The following is a 21,827-nucleotide window of genomic DNA, read 5'->3' as shown; positions in this document are numbered from 1 at the left end:
GGATCCCGCAGAGCCATCTGAAGCCGCATTGGGTCCATTAGGCTCCGTGGGCGAGCTAAAATCCACTCACCGCCTAAACGGGGTCAGGGCGGGACATTTGCACGAGCCTTCAGGGCATAGTGGTCCGACCATGGTACCGCTTTCGCAGTAATCCGGTCCACTGTAATCCCAGACGCGAAGATCAAATCGAGTATGTGCCCAGCCTGATGCGTGGGGGTCGACACCCACTGGGAGAGTCCTAGTGATGCCATGGACGTCACCAGGTCCGTAGCCCAACTCGAGGCCGTGTCATCGGCATGGACGTTGAAGTCACCCAAGACTAGAAGCCTAGGGCGCTCCAGCGCCCAGCCTGATACGGCCTCGAGTAGGGACGGCAGGCTACTGGCTGGCGCGTTAGGCAGTCGGTACACCAGCCAGATTGCCAAACTCTCCTCGGCCTCCAGCACCAGGCCAACACACTTTACGCCCTCGATTTCCACTATAGGGAGCGCCCTGAAGGAGTAAGCCTCACGTACAAATATCGCCGCTCCTCCCCCCCACCCCCTAGTCTGCGATTGGTGCAGGACCGAGAACCCAGGTGGGGAAAGCTGGGAGAGAGCTACCGTCTCCCCCTCCCGCACCCAGGTCTCCGTCACGCAAGCCAGGTCAGCCTGTTGTTCCATAATGAAATCCCTAAGGACCATTGTTTTATTGTTAATTGACCTGGCGTTGCACAGTACCAATGTCGGAGGGAGGTTACTAATTCTAGCCCCACTGCCGTCATCCTTTGGGATGAGCTGCAGGCTGGAAGGGCGCCGAGCCCTTTTGTTTCTCAGCACCCTTCCCATACTCCGCGGCCTGGGCCCACCGCTGTACTTTCCCCTCCCAAAGAGCACCGGAATCTGATGACTTTACATTGCTGCCACTGGCCAGTCCTCGCTGCAGCCCCAGCCCGGCAGTGGTGTGCTAATCTTATATTTCTTTTGCCAGAACCTGTGGTCCCTTCTGTTCAATTCATTGGGGCACATTTTCCACTTTTTAAAAGAAGCCTCTTTACTCTTTATAGCTTCCTTGACTTACATTGCTAACTTTGCAGGCATTCTTTTAGATTTGGCAGTATCTTTCTTCACCTGTGGAATATATTCTACCTGGGTTTTAGTTAGTGTGGTTTTTAATAGCTTCCAAACATCCCCTTAGGATTTCTTGTGTTTTCCTTTCAGCTTTCTGCTAACTATTTCCCTAATTTCTGTAACGTTTAGACTTTAGGAGTAACTTTCCATTGATATTGAATACTAAACTTAATAGCATTGTGTTCACTGTTTCCAATTGGTGCAGCAATTTCTACATCTTTCACCAAGTACAAGATCACTACCCCTCTCATGGGGTTTGAGACCAACTGTTCCAGTGCATAGTCATTTGTGATGTCTAGGAGACTCACTTCTACAGCCTGAATTGAGCACATGTTTACCCAATCAATATGAGGGTAGTTGAAGTTTTCCAGTATCATAACATCATCTGCTGAAATCAACTCCTTTATTTCCTTCTCCATCTCAAGGTCAGCCTCAAGGGTTTGATCAGGTGGGTGTCCCCACTTTTAAGTAACCCTTAGGACCCAGTATTTCCACCCATATAATTTCTGTTGGGGAGTTAATTCCCCTAATGTTTTCTGACATATTTGATTCTATGACCTCTTTGATGTACAATGCAGCAACCTCCCTGTCTTGCCTATCGAGCTTAATGCCCAGGGATAACTGTGTCCTATAGATTTTCCTCATTTTTCCACGTTTCCATCATGCCAGTTCAGCTAGATTGAGCAATTATGTCCTTGTTTACAAAGGGTAATTTTAGACCACTGGCTCCATGATAGTCAGGGTTATGCCATGCTGAGCATGGCAACAGGTTAGGAAAGAAACTTGCATGCTCAAATGTGTCTTCCTATTCTATCAATATATAAGATTGGAGCTGTTTAACATGCTAGCTAAATTAAACTGATACCTTAGTCTTTGAAAGACCCATTATGTTCTCTTTGGTTAATGAGCCATGAACAAAGGAGGATTTACACTGATCATTATGACTTAATGAGACAAAATACATTTTAAAAAGATCCTAAATACATATTTACATGGTACACTGCAGCTATTATGGCTGGTCAGTTAAATAATGCAAGATACATGCGTATTTCCTTGATACCTTTTGAAGCTAGTAATCTTTTAAAAGTTTACCGTCATAGCATAACATATTTTATACAAAGTATCTCTGAACCATTTTTTTACCAGTATTCCTAGTCTAATTGTCCCCCACACCAAATTCCCTAATCTAATTGCCCCTGAACTAGATGTAAAGAATTGGTGGTTTCTTGAAATTGACAATGAGAATTTGCTTTCTATCCCTGTTAATCAGAATAAATATCTTGTGAATAGACTGTTACATTTTTGCTTTGTTACCACTTTCTTTTAAAGATTAAAGCACATGGCAAAGATGCAGACAAATTACTGGAACACCAGTTTTCCTGTAATTTACCTTCTTTAACTGTATATTGTGCCAAGGTTCCCCATTGTGGTGCCCATGAGCATCATGGCGCCTTCTGGTACTTTCCCTGGTGCCCACCAAGTTTTTCAGAAAGTTGGTGGGGCTATTATGTCTTCATGCAAATGAAAGGGGTTTTCCAGCTGCAGCCACTGGAGAATGAGGAGGACTGGTAAGCACCTGGGATTGTGGTTCCATTTCCCCTTCAGGTTTTGTTTTCATTCCCTCTTTCTTTTTCCTTCTTCCACCTCTCTAGGTTTTCCTTCATTTCTTTTTATTCTCATGATGCTTTTGCAAATGTTTATGTTTGGCTCTGCCTCCTGCAAAAGCCATTTGGAGTTTGGCTCTACCTCTTGTGGAAGCCACTTTGGGGTGGCACTCACCACTCCCTCTCAGAATTCTGACGGTACTTGCAGGCTCAAGAAGGTTGGGGATCCCTGTATTATGCTCTTACCTATTTAGTTACACAAAATAACTTGCTGTTAAAGATTGAGTACTGCTTTTATATCATAAAATATTGAATTCTTTTCCTTGTTCCTCGTGTCCTCCTTGATATTTCTGAAATAGATCAAGATAGGTAGCCGTGTTAGTCTATCTGTAGCAGTAGAAAAGAGCAAGAGTCCAGTAGCACCTTAAAGACTAACAAAATATGTGGCAGGGTATGAGCTTTCACTGCTCACTTCTTCAGAAATGAAATACTGTATAATTTTTCTGCTCCTGTACACTAAACAATAATTCTAAACACTAAGCAATAGTAAACAATAATTTATGTAGATAATTCTTTCAAGAATCTTTGTGTTTAGTTTTCTATACCTTTTTGTTTAAAACATGAAATACAGCAAGTTATTGATGCTTTAAAGCAAATTGCTTAAAGGTAAAGAAGCTTTAAAAATTTGCAAATTGAAGTACCTTGTAACAACATGTAGTCAGTTCATGATGGCATATAGTGACTGTTTTGTTTGAAAATGGCATGTTATAATATATACTTTGTTTTTTTTAAGTTGATTGCCAGAGGAAAAAATGCATCTGAATTGTTTCCAGCTGTAGTGAAGAATGTAGCAAGCAAAAATATTGAGGTATGGTGACAAATATGTTCTCTTGTCATTATTTCTTTAAATGTTTATTTTTTACTCTTGTCTGCACCCCATGAAATTGTTTTTATTACTACATCTTAATTTTATTTATACACTTGTAGAAGTAATGCAGTATGCTGAGATATGAGATAAGACACTTTTTAGTCCAGTGAAAAGTATTTTGGATATGAGCATCCAAAGGACTGAGCAGGGGAGCATCCTCTCTCGGTGGTCACACAAATGCTAGCAGAAGTATTTATGCTGTGCTGTATTAGTTTTTATAACAATTCTCATGCTTCCACTTGTGTAAACAGAAGAGTATTCTGCGATGAATTTCACTTTTCCCATAGAATCTTCCAGTGAAGGGTATAAAGCGATACTTCTGTGAGATAAGTGATACTTTCCACAAGCAGAAGTGTATGTGGGGAGCCATCCCTTTTTAGGCAGTAAATCTCTGTATCTAACACTTGCAAATATTCAGCTACCTTTTTTTTTTCTTAGAATTTTAAAATGGCTTTTATATACTACACATGTACAGGGAAGAGGAATAGGGAATCACTATAACTTAAAAATAGCAAAAAACCTACAGAATTAAGACAAGGATCATTCTACAATAGTAACATTCTTAAATGACGTTCTTATGTTAAGTCAATATCAAAATATAGATACAATACTCTGTTAGGTTTTCTTAACAAAATTAACTTGAGCCATTACTGCTAAATTTTAAGTAATTTCTAGGCCATTCTTTTTTGTTGTTGTTTAACTTTCATAATTATTTTTCATGTTTATTTTTCTTGTATTTCAGTTTAACTTTAAGCAATTTGGGAGCAGCGACTCCTTTTTCTGAGGTTGAGCCCTCAGAGGTGCTACCAGAACTGCTTGAACTGTCTTCTGATTCAGAATCGCTTTTATCTTCTTCTTGGATGTTGTCTTCTTTCTTTTCTTCGTCTCCTGTCGGATTTTGTTGTTGTTCCAAAAAGTCTTTAGCTTTCTGGGCAGAATCAATATTCATCGTCTTTTCGTTGTGTTTAAATATCAATCCTTCTGGGAATATCCATCTGTAGGGAATGGAATTTTTATGTAGAAAAGAGGTTAAGTCCTTATATTGTCGCCTTTGTTTCCGTCTCTCAAATGGAATATCCTTTAAGATTCTTGCTTCTTCGCCTTTGACTTTCAGGGTTTTCCCAGTTGTCGCTTTCAGAACTGTGTCTCTGGTAGATCTTTTGGAGAATTTGACAAATATTTCACCAGGTACTTTGTTTTTCTTTATAAAATCTGGATAGACCAAGTCCATATCATTTTGCAATAAATCCTGTTTGAGTTCTGTCACTGGTGCTAATACGTCACTTAATAGTTCTTTTAAGTTTTCTTCTTTGTGCTCTGGGATACCCTGGAAGCATAGGACATACATTGATCTTTCCATTTGAAGCTATAAAAGTTGTTCTTTATCTGATATTTGCTCTTTTTTCACTGCCTTCAGTTTCTGCTTAATATCAGTTGTTTTTGCATCCGTTTTCTTTATGGCTTTATTAGCGCCATCTACCCTTTTGTCAATTCCCATCAATTGCTTTTGAAAACCATTGAGTTTATTTTGGTACTAGACATCTGATCCAGCAGGGGGCGCAACGCTGTTGCCAACATGCTAGGAAAGTCAGTAGCTACTTCTGACATACGAGTAGGAGTTGCTGTCTGGGTAGTTCTGGCCGAGGGTTTCTTCTCCAGTGCCATCTTTTTTCCTCTGCCCGACATTGTTTATAGAAGATAAAGTTTGTTTGAATCAAAATGAAAGTTCTCCGATTTGAACACTCTTTGGACTATTTTAAACCTTTTGGTCTTATTCAAAGTCTCTCATTGTCAGTATCTTTTTTCCCTTCGGGATTTTCGCTTGGGCACCGCTTAGTTTCTTTCTTCTTCTTCTTCTTACATTTTTTATTGCTTTTTATCTCAACATGCTACAGGGTATAGGGAAAAGGAATAAACTAAACTAAAATACAGAGTAAGCAGGGATCACAAAAGTTCTAAAAATTCGTCTATCTAATGTTTTCTCATTTAGCTTTTACATAATTGGAGGTTAAAAGTTAATATTTCTATTTTAAGCAGTACAAACAAAATTAACTGTAGTGTGTGCGCATCTTAGTAAATAAGCATAGAAGAAAAGAAACACACTTTGAGAATCGGGTTATTTAGTTGATTTTTTCCTTCCACGTTTGTTCTTGTCAAAGGGCAGCTTAACCTTAAATGATTTAGGAGCCGCGGCGCCTAATTCTGATTCAGTCAAAATCTTCCTCAGAAGAGCTACTTGGAGAGCGATCACTGCTTCTGGAACCATGTTCTTCTGTGACGATATTGTCCTCTACTTTTCCTTTCCCCCTCCTAATCCTGGAGGGGCCCTGAAGCAACTTTTTTTGAATGAGTGAATTTTTCAACAAAATTGATGGAGTTTTTAAAAGTGTTATTAAAATAAGGCTATTTTAGTGACAGGATCATAAGCTTGTACTTCAAACATAAGGGGTGAAGTACAAAATATTTAAACCCATTTTCAAGGGCTCTGCCCCACCACCCCATTCTTTGCCATTTGGGCCTCGAGGTTCTTGCAAGGGCAGCAAAACCTTTTGGACCTTGTTGAATGTTGCCCTATTGTTGCTGTTTGAGAAGGAGCTGTAATAACAGTTCAAGCTTCAGGGTTGCAAAAATGTTGGTCCGCCACCATTAGGAAAGTAAAGGAAAGCCAGTCGAATCTGACTCTAGGGGGCGGTGTTCATCTTAGTTTCCAAGCCAAAGAGCCAGCGCAGTCTGAAGATGTTTCTGTGGCCATGCGGCCAGCATGACTAAATGCCAAGGCGCACAGAACATTGTTGCCTTCCCACTGAAGCAGTACCTATTTGGTGTAGTGGTTAAGTGCGGGGACTCTAATCTGGGAGAACCAGGTTTGATTCCCCACTCCTCCACTTGCACCTGGTTGGATGACCTTGGGTAAGCCGTAGCTCTGATAAGAGCTGTTCTTGAAAAAGGGCAGTTTCTGTCAGAGCTCTCTCAGCCCCACCTGCCTCACAGGGTGTCTGTTGTGGGGAGGTGAAGATAAAGGAGTTTGTAAGCCGCTCTGAGACACCTTTGGGTAGTGAAGGGCGGGGTATAAATCCAATCTCTTCTTCTTCTTGCAATTTTCTTGCTTTCGAACTGCTAGATTGGCAGGAGTTGGGGCCAGAGATAGGAGCTCACTCTATCACATGGCACTAGGGTCTCGAACTGCCGAGCTACCAGCCTTCTGGTCTGCAACTCAATGTTTTAACTTCTGAGCCACCACCACTGTTAGTTACACTTAATTTTTGAAACACTCAGAAGTTGTTTCTCCCAGTTCTTCAAAGTATTGTTGGAACCCACCCTGAGCCTGTTAAGGGGAGGGCAGGATACAAATCCAAAAAAAAATTAGAAGTCCTGCCTAACTTTTACTTTGCCTTCACCATGTTAAAGAAAGCCAGTGTGATGTAGTGGTTATAGTACTGGTCTAGGATTTGGGAGAGCCAGATTTGAATCTCAATTCCACCATAAAGCCCTACTGGGTAATCTTGGCCCAGGCCTCACAGGGTTATTGTTATGAGGTTAAAATGGAGGAAATGAGAACAACATAAGCCACTTTGGGTTCCCGTTGGGGAGGTGGGGACGGATGACGTGACTATAAATTAAATAAACAATAAAATACGCTTGCTGGTAATGACCTGATAAGTGCACTTGTGGACCCCTAAATTTTAATATATGGGAGGTTTTGACATAAGGTAGCATTTAGACCTGCCATCTCAACTGGTACAGGCTAGCAACCACTACGTCATGGAAATCGATGGATTTTAATGTTACGCATTTACAGCTAAGCCGTTAAACTAGTTCAGTGCTACAACTGCTAAACGATTAATTGTACCATGGCAGTTTAAAATAACATCCTTTGTTTTACTGGTGGATCAGAGCCATTCCTCAGTATCCTATTTGCTGTGAGGACTACCTTCATTTATTATATGAAAATCCTGCTCTTACTCTGAAGAGTTCAGAGTAGTTTACATATGGTTCCCAGACAGTTCGCCATCCAACTTTCAAGGCCACACCTGCTTAGCTTCAGCAGTACAACTGCACCATAAACCTTCAAACCATGTTCTAGAAGCTGAGACGCTTTCTGTTTTAATGAAAAAAGTGTAGTGATATTCAGTGCTTTAGGCTGAATGGCATTTTGGTTATTAGGACTGACTATGGTTAGGGCTTGTCAGTGGTGTTTTGGATGTTGTCCAAAGACTTTTTAAAGTTTGCTTTTATGTATTCTGGCAACATAAGTACCTGAATATAAATTTGGGTTGTAGTTTTTATGTTGTATGAGTGATGTTCCTAATTGGAATTCCCTTAACACAAGGTTCACACATAAAGCATGTTGCAGGATGGGAATAATTTTTTGCCATCAAAACTAGTGAAGGGCAATTTGTTACAGTATCTAGTAATATTCATTTTAGAGGTGCATGCTGCTGTAGGTTTAGTTATATGCCACGTGTGAAAAGATGTAGAAAAGTGACCTAGAAAGCAGTTGGTGGTGTAGAACAGAAATAATCAAAGGTTTAGTCAATAACTCATGAAGTTTGATATACTTGTATTGATAAACTAATTAAACAGATCTGCCTGTGTTCCTCAAGTCTAATGTGGCCCTGTTATTATTAGTTTTAAAAGGAGGAGTGCTGTAACATTGAATGAAGGTAAATGATAAAAGAATGGCACAGTCACGAAACCCAAGTACTCCTGCCTCTAGTCTCAGAGTGGTTTCAAGAAAAGGAGGCTTTCTTTGCACACCTGCAGTCATTTACTATACAGGCCTCTTGTTGTCAATGTTGATTGCTGCTTGTTCATAGTAGAACAACAAATAATTTAGTGCTTCATAACCTTCTGTGATTTAGTATCTTGCTTTTTGGCAGAACAGGCAGAAAAATCTTTCTTCAGATAGTGACAGTAATTATAGCACAGCTGTAGTTAAGGGTCTTCCAGACTCTCTATTATAAACCCTTATGGTCAGTTTATAACTCAGAACAATTTTTTCTCTGTGCTTAGTTTAACATATATCGGCTATGTTTAGAACTTAACTGAAGCATAATTTCTTTAAGCCAAAGTGGGGTCAAGCTGTCTGATTTATAGCACTTATAAAATTATTTGAGAGGTTTATATTTCTGAATATTGGTTGCATTGTTTTCAAGGCAGATCTGATTTTCTTTTTATCTTGGGTAATCACCATCATTCATGCATTAGAGAGCTGGAAGCCTTTAATGTGTAAATTTGTTGTCCCAGGTAGTCTAGAATTATTGTTTTTCATGCCTCTGACCCTTCACAAATATGCAGGCTAACAATATATATCATACCTAAGTTGGGAATGCTAAATTCTATGAGGGCATTTTTTGGGGTGAATTCTGAACCATATGAAATCACTGAGATTTGAATATTATAAATATTTCTTTTTTAGATTAAAAAACTGGTATATGTGTATCTGATGCGCTATGCTGAGGAGCAGCAGGACCTGGCACTGCTATCAATTAGCACCTTTCAGCGTGCTTTGAAAGTGAGTAAATATCAAATTAGCAAGGCTTGCTGAAGATTGTTGCTACAAAAGTTTTTTCCCCTCTACCAGCAGAAATTATTTACCGAATAGTTTATTTACAGACTAGGATGAGCAGAAGAATAGCTGACGTCTGGACTGTCTTTAAGACAGTGTGATGATCCTGGCCTGCTTTACATTGTTGATGCCATTTTAAAGTGCTGAAAAGTCCTTTTTGGGAGCCAGCAAAGGAGTCACTTAGTAGATATGTGTATGTGCTGTTTCCTTTGTTTAATCTTGTCTGACACACTCAAGGAGCAGGTTTGTGTATTCTGTTGAGTCTGCTTCTCCTCCTGAGATTCTTGATTTAAATGTTAATCAGTTTGTTACCTTGCAGAGGTATGATTACTCAGCTCTGGTGAATAATGTCATTTATAATTGACTCAAGGACTTGGAGGTGTTGAAGTATGATTTTTTTTAACCAAAGCGGGACATTTTAAAATAGTTGCAATTGGTAGTATGTGCTTTTTCTCTCTCACCATATTTGATACCAGCACAATAATATATCGTTTGGACAGAGGAGCTCCAGGTTGAGGATAGCCTGTAAGCAATGCATTCAAGCATATTAGACTTTTTAAAAGTGGCTTGAACAATGGATGTTTGGAGACACGTAAGCTTTGAAATCTTCCCTTGGTACATAATTGTCAAGCAGCGAAGAAAGAAATCCACCTAAGTAATCCCTATGTTGCTATTCCCGTCCTACTTTTGGCTTCTAGTTCTTCATAATAAGCTACCAATTCATTGGGAAAGGAAATCCATTTGCATGCACTTTTTATGCTATAGATTGCCTGATAAGATGCTTTCTTGAAAAGGGCTTCACACCCAGATTAGCAAAAACAACCTAGAATCTTGGCTGTAGCAGATAGGGTGGCTGTAGGCCATAAAGCATTTGTTTCCCATGGTTTGTTTTGGCGGAGTCCAGATGACTTGAACAACTTTATGGAACAAGTTACACAGAAATTGTTCTTGCTAGACTAAGATTGCAATACTATGTGCACAACTGGGAATAAGCACCACTGAATTTGGTGGGACGTACTTTGAATAAGCTGGCATAGAATTGTGGTCCATCATACTATATTGGCTTAAGCTTAGTGTTTTGTTCCTGAGCACACACAAATAGGGAATTTGACAGTAAATCTATATATCTAATCGGCAAGGGTCCCTTTGTGTGTGAATATCTAAATCCACACATCGGGACCATATGGAAGGTAAATAGATACTTAAATCCCCCCAAAAGTAAAGGAGTGTTCCCAGCGCATGTACAGAGAACACACCACTGGGAACTGTCACAGAGGCAGGGCTTATCACCATTGCTGCTGTGGGGGGGGGAGAAGCCTTGGCGGGCTGGCTGGGAGCCACACAGGGCTTGCTGCCATTGCCGCTGTTGAGGGGGGGAGCCTTGGTGGGCCAGCTGGGAGCTGCACAGGCTCATTGCCATTGTGGGGGGGAGCCTTGGCGGGCCGGGTAGCCCCACTTGCTGGGCTCACCTGTGACCGCCTCCTCCTCCATGTGGAGCTCCTGCGGGCCAGGAGCCATGGGGAATACTCCCCCTGTGAATATCGCATGTCCTCCTTCTTGTAAAGAGCTAAAACCATTAAAATCTCCTAGATGTTTTATGTACAGTAACAGTCAACTTAATAATACATCAATGAAGGAAAATCATGGTTTTCAATTTAAACTGTTATGATAGGTCAGAGTAATAAATGCCATTAAATTGTATCAGTCTTGTTCTGTCATTATGTCTTGTTCCGTCATTATGAAGGATGAGACCCACATGCTGTAGTTGCACAATACCTTTCAAAATGAGGAGGGGGAAGTGATTTTTGAAGGTTTTCAGTCTGTCTACTTGTCTTTAAATATTTCTGATGGTTTATCTCCCAGTTGATAAATTATCATTCTTTCAATAGTGCATAATATCTGTGATGTATTGCAGTGAATGCTTCTGGGTCCATTTTCAATCAGGATATGGATTTAGAAATAAAACAAATTATGTATGCTTTCTCAGAGCAACTTTAACAATATGTATATTTGAAGATTACTAACATTTCATTTTCATTTTAGGATCCTAATCAGTTAATCCGTGCAAGTGCTTTGAGAGTCTTATCCAGTATCAGAGTTCCAATTATTGTTCCAATTATGATGCTTGCTATCAAAGAAGCATCAGTAGATTTATCTCCTTATGTTAGAAAAAATGCCGCCCATGCAATTCAAAAGCTTTACAGGTAAGTTCTCTTCAGCCATGAATATGGAAGAGATGTATTTAATGTTCAGCAGAGTGTGCTATAATGAAGTTTAGGTACAGCTTATGATAACTGCCTTCTGCTAATGGGCATAAAGTCAGCAAGCTGACTTTGACTAAAAGGTCTGTTTTAACATTGTTCGAGGCCCCTCAAAGCTATACGTGCAAAGCATTGTCAGAATTTTATCAGGTTATTTATTCAGGCAGCTGAAAAATCAGCGTTTCCACAGCTTGACAATATATTCGATGATTTGAAACCGAGCTTAAAAACATATTTGCATGGCTAAGTTGTAAAGGGCTGCAGCACACAGACTTGATCATTTCTTTGTGGTCCTCTTACAACTACAACTGCTTGCTCCTGAAAGGTCAAGTTGAGGTGATCATGTTTCTGTTCTCCTTTTTTGTTTGTTTATGTAAATCTTTTTAGTTTTTTAGATAGGATAGCAAAAAGTTGTGGAATACAGAATATTATAAAACAAGAGGATTTGATTTTTTCATCACCTTTTAGCCTTGATCCTGAGCAAAAGGAAATGTTAATTGAAGTGATAGAGAAGCTTCTAAAAGACAAGAGCACAGTAAGTAATACAAATTACTACAATATAATTAATTTTGTGGTTTTCATTAGTAAAGGCAGTTACTGAAGAATAGCTGTTGTCTGAATACTTTTGAGGAAATAATACTTAAAATTAGTTTGAAAGAAGTTAGAAAAGCTGTTTTAAAAATATTTATCCCAAATAAAATCTATCTGCATTAATTTTTTTAGCACAAAGTGGTCTAAATAGAACAGAGGTGAGGTTTCATGGCTTAATCTTAACAGGATGGAAGAACTTCAGTGGTTAGGCAGGGGAAAGGTGTATACATAGCATTAGTAATACTGTAGAGGGCTTTGTAGAAGTAGCTGTGCTACTCCATTGGAAAGACAGATTGGCACTGTAGTTGGGAAATCCTGTTACCAATAGCTCAGTTATTTTTTTCAGGTTTAAAACTGTGCCCTATCTAAAGGGCTTATGGCAGACTGTGATACTTTTAAAGCATAGCTATAACTCTAAAACACTAATTTCAAAACCCTTCCCATCTCCAGGCTTCTCATTATTTTTCTGAAAGGTGTTCATGTAGTTATGTTTGGTCAAGTGTTTAACAGCAGCAGACTGTAATCTAGAGAACTGAGTTTGATTCCCTTTCTTCACATGCAGCCAGCTGGGTGACCCTGTGTTAGTCACAGTTCTCTCAGAGCTCTCTCAGTCCCACCTACCTTGCAGGGTGTCTGTTGTGGGAAGAGAAAGGGAAGGAGATTGTAAACTGCTCTGAGACTCCGAGTGAAGGGTGGGGTATAAATCCAACTCATTCTTATTCATAATTGTCGTGATTTTTTACTTGGTCACAAGGGCTTTTTCAGTCTTTGAAATTGGTTGCCTTGTTTATGTAGTTCCTCTGCTAAGGATAGGCAAATAGGTATGTGAAAATTTATAACTTGCTTTTCTGACTTGCAAGACATTCAAGGTAGTTTACAACACAGGTAACAGAAAGTGGTATACACATCTTAAATAAAAGTAAAAAAACACCCATTGCCATAAAATCCCCATAAATTGAAAACCAATATTGAAAACACACAATGGTGTTTCAGGAGAACTGAGGGGAATGGATGTTCATCTCTGATCGGTTTGGGTGAAAAACTCCATTGTGTGCTTGAGGGAGGAGGTGCTCCTTTGGAGCTCTGAAAGCTCTAGAAACACTTGTGCAGTCCCCCTGTGTGCCTGCACAGAAGACACCTGATGAATAATAGTTACAGATAACTGCAATCCTCCTTTACCAGGAGTTGTCCTCCTACATTCTGTGCTAAATGTGACTTCCAAATATACTTCAGTAACGGCCTCAAAGAAGAGTATGCTTCATGTTAACTCTTGTTATTTTGAAGGCATGCATGATTATTGCCAGGCATCAGTATCAGTCTGAGAGAAAAAGGTGTATTTTCTTCCTTAAACTGAGTTGGTGAAAAGCACTACTGGCCATTGCTTCAACTTTGAGAAACTAGAGAAACATATTGGTCCTAAAGCGATGTAAGGTTGATAGCACTTACCTTCCTCATGTTCAGTGTGACAAACTGCCATTCCATGGAGGATGGTGGTTCTGGACTGTGTCACATTTGGCTTCCATGAATTTAGGTAGGGGAAAAAGTCTTTAGACACAAGATGCAGTGGAGCATGGGAACCAAGGATATCTCATTGCATCTCTTCCTGTAGATTTTAGGTTCATTGATGCTCAAAGGACTTTTGAGGTCTCCAGCTGTGGGTGTAAACACATCTTTCTTTTGAAGCAAATTGAGTGCCCATGTGTCTTATGAAGACTAGATAGGATTATCTGTAGCAGCTGACTCTTGGGAGGTCAAATAATTTGCTTGTTAAAAATGAGCTGAAGAAATGGTGATGGCTTTGTGATGAGATTACTGATGTGTTCTCAACTAGAATATTGCCTTGGGGAAAATGGAGTAAAGTAAGGTGCATTCTTTAACATATTTAGCAGATTTGCTAGAAGTAAACGTGTGTTGAGATTGAAAATGTGTAGGTAACCTAGTGTTTTCCAAAGTTATTGATTCAATGTTGGTAAAAGCTTTACTGTTGTGTGGGGAGGGAATAACTGAGTTTGTGCAGATGCTGTATTGTGATAGATCTATTATCCAGCTATTAGAAGATAAATGACTGATCTTTACCAGCTTCCATGCTTCCAGAAAATTGAAATAAGAAGGGGAATATCATTTGGGCTGTATGATTAGGGCAGGTGGGATGGCCATTAATTTAAGAGAAGGAAATGTTGGCAGCATAGGCCAACTTGCACCATATTATCAATCAAACCTCGATACACTTCTTGTGATGACCCAGCACTCTCAGGTTTTTGCAGCATTAATTAGAATTCATGACAAAATAGATGCAAGGAAACGTTTTGTACCCTTCATAATTTTATAGAAAATTTATTGTTATTAGAGGAACCATTTGCTTAGTGTGATTTTTTTCATTACCAGCTTGTCAACTAGCATAGATAATCTGGAGAAAATATGAACTCCATAGATTGGGTGTCACTTTTGTTGATGGTTCATGTAGTTTACCTTGGAGCGCAGCTAATGGCTGAAGTTCATAGCAACAGCACAGAAAAACGTGGCAACGAGTGAAAGACAAATGAACCATGTTTATTGCTTTAATATAAAAAATACATAAATGGAAAGCTGTATTTGAATTTGATGGGCTTATTGCTAGTTTTATAGGGATGATTTATTTTTTCTTGCACAAAAAAGCTACTATTTAACTTTCACCTAACTGTCATAGACACTGTTTTGTAAACCAGTTTCCCCCCAAATTGTGGTTGGATCATTTTGTTTTACATCTCAGTGTTTTTCTGGAATATTGAATATTTAATAAACTAAGATTATCAGCTGTTCCTCAGGTATTTAGACTGGGAGTAGGATGCCACTCAAAGAAAAAAAATTATTTGAGACTTTTTCTCTACATCTTTGGAAAAATGTAAAGTCCTAGTTAATTTCCCCCCTTTTTTTCTCTGAATGATTATTTTATAGAATCAGAAATTCTGCTGAATAAAAAAGAAACCTGCCCAGAGTTCAGTGTTTCTTAACCATTTTATGTTTAGCACAAGATATGCTTCAGTGTAGAAGGTACACATAGTTCAGAGACTAAAGTCTTGTTATGTGATTAAATGAGCTAGTAAAGGCATCTCTGCTTGTGCCTAAATAAATTGCAGGTTTAAAGAGGAAAATAAGCACCCTGTATAAAAACCAACAAACCAAAACCCTTCAAAACTGTCCACTGCTCTACTGAAATAAAAAAACTGAATTTTGCCTCTCTTTTATGCTTCTGCTAATGCCTACCATTCTTCTAGTGTCAAGAATGTATGAAGAACAGCATCCTAGTTTTTCTTTAGCAATATTGGAAATGTTGGTTTTTGTCTAATTGCTGCTATCTTTTCATTTAAGGCAAGCTTGTCAGTTTCCTAGCAGAATCTCAGGTTTTAGGGTAATATGAAAACTAAATAGATTATCTTCAACTGAGCAATAACTATTATCACTCATCTCCTTAACTTTTCCTGGACAGCAGTTCTTCACAACATGATTAACAATTCATAGTTTGTTTTGGGGACCACTGTCTCTTCATGAAGATACTGACATTACCCAAAAAAAATAAGTAGCAGTAAACAAACCATTTTTCCGGTGTTGGCATTTAATTTTTGTTACCATTTAAATTCAGTATTTTTACTTTATCTTCCTGTTTTCTTGTGTGCTCTGATGGCCTGATTAATGTCTGTGTTAACTAAGGTAGGGAATGTTAGTAGAAGTTGTAGAAAGAGTGCTAGTATAAACATCAGCAATGGAAGCAAGATTTTTTTTAATACAAGTGATGTGATAGAAAATAAATGTAAGTATAATGCATTTTCCTTAGTCCTTTACAAATAATCAATTCTTTCTTTATAGAATGAGTTGTATACATGCTGAGACCAGCAGGTACCAGTACATAGCAGGGCTGGAGACAATAAATGCAACGTCACGTTTATAGTTATTGGTAATTTATAAAATCCCCACAGGACTTGAAACTTGTTTAGCATAATAGCAACACTATATTCTGAGCAGTTTTCTTTCAGTTGTAATGGTGGGTGCATACTAATAAACCAAATGTCAACCAAAAATAGGGAAAAACTCTAACATATGAATATCATTGTATTTAATATTTTTCTAAAAGTGCCATTTCAATAAATTGTATTTCTATTTAATTGCTTACTTTAAATCATTGGGGAAATTTTAGAGGTTGAAATGCAGATCCCCAGTGCTCTGCTAGAATGTGACATTAATTTGCTGCCAGAAAGCTGCTTCACATGCATGCTTAACTGCATACATATCAAGTTGCTTCTTATAGAAGCCTTATCTTCGTAGTTGTTTTGTTTAGCATGTGGCTTGAAACAAAACACATTTTAATTAAAGCAGTTAGCAAAAAGGTAATTGGTAAGACACAAAGACAAGTGGTGATGGCGTACTTATAAGGCAACTAGATGCAGTATTTTCACTAGCTCTTGTATTTCGTGTACAATGCTTAAAGAAATAGGCCCTGCAGACACACAGTCTTTGATATAGCAAAAAAAAAAATCTAGAGGTTTGAAATATTGAGGAATTTGGGACTTGTTTTTGAATGCTGTCTGTGATAAAAGTGCCAGACTATGATTTGTTCAAGAAGATGATCTCTGCATGTATGTTTCATTAAGCACTGGAAAATCCTAAAATGTTATGTATCATGAGGAAAGGGTAATATTTCCTTGTCCTGTCTAAGCAAAATATAGTGAAACGGGTAAACCACAGTTGCCAATAAAATGAGGTTTCTTGTTAAAATCTCACTTCAGTCCCAAACTCAGAGGGCATTAGGTGAGTTCCACCCCCGTACACTGAGGATAGTACTGCTCCTGGTATACCTTACAAGATATTATGTGAAAGCTCTCTACAAATGATGATAGTATTATAGGGCACTTTTTTTAGGGGGCAGTTAAATTTGAAATAGTTTTATATGTTTCACGAAAATGTCACTATGCATAGTAGTCTTATATTGCCTTCCGTGGTAAATGATTGGTAATTTATTCTGATGTATGAGGGCCAATAAACTCATGGGGATGAAGCCCAAGGAACTCATCTGTCATGACAAAACAGAGATGCTGGTGGGCATTTCTATACCACATCAGTGATTAAGCAGTCATCCTATTCTAGATGGGTGTCAGCTTCAGGTGTCTCTGTCACTTCACACCTCTGGCCAGTTCTAATCACATCAAAACTAGTTTACTGTAGGGTGCTCCATGTGGGGATGCCTTTGAAGACATTGTGCAAATTTCAGCTAGTTTAAAATGCAACAGCAATCTATTCCACTTTTGCTAAAGGATTTATATTGGCACCTGTTTCCACTTGCATTCTCAATTCATAATGCTGGGTCTGACATTTAAAGCCCTATATGATCTGGGATGAAGGTATTTGAAGAACTGCCTGCTGTAATCTATATATCTAATAGCCAAGTTGCCCCCTCCCTGCGGATATCTAAATCCGCACATCGGGGGCACTTGGGGGGCAGAGAGATTTTCCTGCACACTTGGAGCAGTCCCCAGGTGTGCAGAAAAATCTAAAATGTTGAAAAAACTATACAGGGGATACTTAATTAAATCCCCCCAAAAGTAAAAGAGCGTTCCTTGTGCATGCAGAGAGAACGCCCTAGCAACTGTCTCACTGTTGCTGCTGCTGGGGGAGGGGAGAAGACTTGGTGGGCCGGTGGCTTTGAGCTGCTCAGGCCTCACTGCCGCCGGTGCCAGAGGGGAGAAGGGAGAAGGCTTGGTGGCCTCAGGCCTTGCGGCCGCTGCTGCCAGGAGGAGAGAGAAGGCTTGGCGGGTCTTGCCACTACCAATGTTGGGGAGGTGGGGAGGAGGGAGAAGGCTTGGTGGGCCTCACCGCCGCTGGTGTTGAGGGAGGGGGAAGGGGGGAGATAGCTTGGCGGGCCTCAGGCGTCACCACTGCCGCTGCCAGAGGGAGGGAGGAGGGAGAAGGCTTGCTGGGCCTGATGGGTCTACCTGATGGGCTCACCTGCTGCTGCTTCCTCCTCCTGTGGAGCTCCTCCTGCTTCTGCAGGCAAGGAGCTGTGGGGAATACTCCCCCCGCAAGTATCGTGGGTCCCCCTTGTTGTCTATATATCTAATTCCCAACATGGCCCCCTGTGTGCGGATACTTATTTCTGCAGATCGGGGGCACATGGAAGGAAAAGATATTATCCTGCATACTTGGGGCACTCCCCACGAGTGCAGAAAAATCTAAAAACTTTTTTAAAAGCATATGGGGGATACTTAAATCCCCCCAAAAGTATAACATCATTTTCTGCTCATGCGCAGAGAATGGTCTTCTCTCCCCCTCCCTCTGTCCTAGGAAGCGACTGTTTTGAGCATGTGACTACCTTTAGCAACGGCTTTCCTAGCAATGAGGCCTTTACAGGCTTTTCCACTTTTGGGAAGCCAGGAGCAAAGCCGCAGGTGATTTTGTGGCTGAGCCTGCACTGGCTCAGTCTCAAAGACACTGCCACTGCTGTCGGGCTCAAAGTTAGGGAGAAAGAAGGGAGGGATTGGTTTAGGGGAGAGAGAGAGAGGGAAAGATAGGGGTATTTGCTTGGAGGGAAGAGAAAGAAGGGGTATTAGTTTGTGGGGGGAGAGAGAAAGACAAAGAAAGAGGGATCGACTTGGTAGAGGGTTGTAAAGAAAAAGAAGGAGGGATTGGCATGGGGGAGAGAAAGAACGACAGAGAGGGGGGAGAGGGAAGGAAGCAAAGGTGGGGGAATGCATCCTCCCTGCAAGTTTCTTGTGGGTCCCCCCTTGTAGAACCCTGATTACTGCACTTGCCTGAAGCCTTGCTCTGTGTGCCATCATGATCTGAAACAAGATGGGTGGCTGTGTAAGACAAGGCTTTTTCTCTAGTGGTACCTCAGTTATGGAGCAAGCTCCCTAGAGATAATTCGCTGGTGGTGAATTTACTAAGTTTCCAGAGCCAGCTAAACGTATAATTGTTTGCCCAGACTTTCCTTGATTTTTAAAAAATATCCTGCTATTTTTAAAATTGTTAATGCTGTTTAGAAGCTTGTTTAAGCAAATAAATAGTTGGGCAGTGCTGGGTGCTAGACAAGAGTATGTTGCATGGTGGGGAACCTGTGAGGACTTATGGGAGTCCACCTTACTATCCCCTGTATCTTTCTGTATTTCCTCTTTTTCTCCTCCTGGCAGCCTCCATATCCTTACTTTTCTCTACTTCCTTTTCTTCTTTCCGCCCACCTATCAACTTATGATCTGCCTTCCATCTTTAGCTATATTTATTATTATTATTTATTTACTTCATTTATATCCCACACTTCTCCAGAATGGTGACCAAAAGCAGCTTGTATTATTCTCCTTTCCCCCATTTTACTTTTACAACAGCCCTGTGATGTAGGTTAGACTGAGAATGTGTGACTGGCCAAGGTCATCCGGGGAGCACCATAGTAGAGTGGATATTAGAACTATGGTCTTCTGTATTTTGGTCTGACACTCTAACCACTGGAGCACTCTGAGTTTCATGGGGTGGCTGCTGTTGAACAGTTGCAAGCAGCTGGGCCTGAATGAATCATGCAAGCCAGCATGGTGTAGTGGTTAAAGTGTCAGGCTAGGATCTGGGAAAGCCAGATTCAAATCCCCACTCTGCCATGGAAGCTTTCTGCGTTACCGTGGGCCAGTCACACATTCTCAGCCTAACCTACTTCATAGGGTTGTTGTGAAGATGAAATGGAGAAGAGGAGAATGATGTAAGCCGCTTTGGGTTCCCATTGGGGGGAAGGTCGGATATAAATAAAGTAAATCAATAAGTTGGGTGTTAACAAGTACCCAGTGGTTGCTGGTGGGCCTAGCCTCAGTGAGTCTTCCCTCAAAGGCCAAAACAGCCCTGTAATGGGCCCTTCCTTTTCTCTCTGCCTTGTAGTGGCAGAAACCAAGGCTTGAAGGCTGGCAGTACTGTTGTAGTTGTTTAGCAACTGATACAGCAACCACTAAGATGAATTTGTTTCTTGAAGGTAAAGGCACTGCTTCTATTGTTGGGGGGATGTTAAACCCCCCCAAATGTGCTTTTTTTAGACTTCAGGATTTTCTGCAAACCTGGGGATTTTCTTAGGTTTGTAGAAAGATCTGTCTTCTCTGTTCATGGCTCCAATCTCCAGATTTAAGTATCCACCGATAGGGCCTTGTTAAGAATTAGATACATTGACTTTTTAAAGAAAAAATGAAGAATGATGGAATTTACTTTTTAGTCACAGCTAAGGTATGTATTGTTAACCAGGGAAGAGCTGACAAATCTAGATGCTGAAGTTTAGTTATTAGAAGTCCGGGATTTGATTGTAATGAGGAAGCAACCCAATAAATTGTGTTAGGCAAAGGGGATCTAGATGGTATGTTTGTGTTTATATGGATAGATATATACATTTATTTAACAAAAATAAAAATTTACCAATATTATAGTAATTAAAAACAATACAAACAGTTTATAACGTAATAATTACCTTCCCACTCTCATACTGAAACTACTCCTAAATATAGAGAGTCTTAAGCTGCAGCAAGAACCATGCTGAATAAAATATTAGTTCTTTTAAAATTGAGTTTGGAACGTGCTACATACTAAAGTGTTGATACAATAAATATTTGACCTTTTTCTGAATCAGGTCATAAATTGGGTATTTGAAAAGCTAGTGAGAAGAAATCTATCTCTTCACCAAATAAAAAATCTAGGTTTTTTCTTAAGCTTGCCATGTTCCATATTGACACTTAGCATTTCACAAGGTCTTATTTTTTGTACTTTTTAGAACTGTTTCTGTTTTGCTATATTGTCAAGGATATTTTATGATAATGAGCTGTACTAGAAAACATCAAAGAGCACATATACTTTGTGTGTAATGAGCACTAGTGATAATCATCATATGTTTCTATTCCGTCACATTTTATCATTCTCTGTGCACCTACTTATGGCTACTCCATGTCTCTTCCTCCCTTCTTCTGTTAGAGAAGAGGCCTCTATGGATGTGTTGTTATACAGGACTCAACATATCATCAGTCTAGGAGTGACCATAACGTTATTCTAGTAGTAGAAAATAGTCCAGTAGCACCTTAAGGACTAACAAAATTTGTGGTAGGGTATGAGCTTTTGTGAGTCACTGCTTACTACTGAAAAAGTGAACAGTGACTCAGGAAAGCTCATACATTACCACAAATTCTGTTAGTCTTTAAGGTGCTACTGACACCCATCTTGATTATTCTAGTAAAAAGACTGGGCTCATGTGGAGACCTGTATCTAGAAAGCGTTTATAGAAGCTGACAAAACTAATGTCACATCTGTGTATTAATGTAATGTGGGTAAGAAGTTTACAACAGCTGCATTTCTTGCTGTCTGGTGAAGTATTCATAATATTTCCCTTTCAGAATCTGTCATTTTGACTGGACATACCTTTGTTGAACCTTGTGTTTTTCAATTCTTGTTCCCTAGCTTGTAGCAGGAAGTGTTGTGATGGCATTTGAGGAAGTCTGCCCAGACAGAATAGATTTGATTCATAAGAACTATCGAAAGCTGTGTAGTCTGTTGGTTGATGTGGAGGAATGGGGACAAGTTGTCATTATCCATATGCTGACTCGATATGCACGTACTCAGTTCGTGAGTCCTTGGAAAGAGGTAAGCCGTTTTCCTTTTAAAAAATATATGTTTTTTTAATATTTAATAATTTTCTTCTTGAATATATTTTAATTGCACATGAATAGAGATGCCTGAAATATATGAAAAGAGGTTGCTGCTGACAGTACTACTGCTGACTGAAAGAAA

The 21,827-nt window shown here is 39.7% G+C and overlaps 1 protein-coding gene across 1 annotated transcript in view; it reads left to right on the top strand.

Annotated features, from left to right (window-relative positions):
- AP3B1 (adaptor related protein complex 3 beta 1 subunit) overlaps positions 1–21,827 on the top strand; it is a 340,812-nt gene that overhangs the window by 63,434 nt on the left and 255,551 nt on the right. The window contains exons 3-7 of the mRNA XM_015419569.1: positions 3,507–3,581; positions 9,061–9,156; positions 11,254–11,414; positions 11,940–12,006; positions 21,498–21,680. Of these exons, the coding sequence (XP_015275055.1) occupies positions 3,507–3,581; positions 9,061–9,156; positions 11,254–11,414; positions 11,940–12,006; positions 21,498–21,680 (582 nt within the window). The remainder of the gene's footprint in view (positions 1–3,506; positions 3,582–9,060; positions 9,157–11,253; positions 11,415–11,939; positions 12,007–21,497; positions 21,681–21,827) is intronic.

This window comes from Gekko japonicus, unplaced genomic scaffold (assembly GCF_001447785.1).
Source record: "Gekko japonicus isolate JY-2015 unplaced genomic scaffold, Gekko_japonicus_V1.1 scaffold206, whole genome shotgun sequence".
NCBI lineage: Eukaryota > Metazoa > Chordata > Lepidosauria > Squamata > Gekkonidae > Gekko > Gekko japonicus.
Note: the sequence above shows the minus strand (reverse complement) of the source record. Positions and strands in the feature narration are given on the sequence as shown.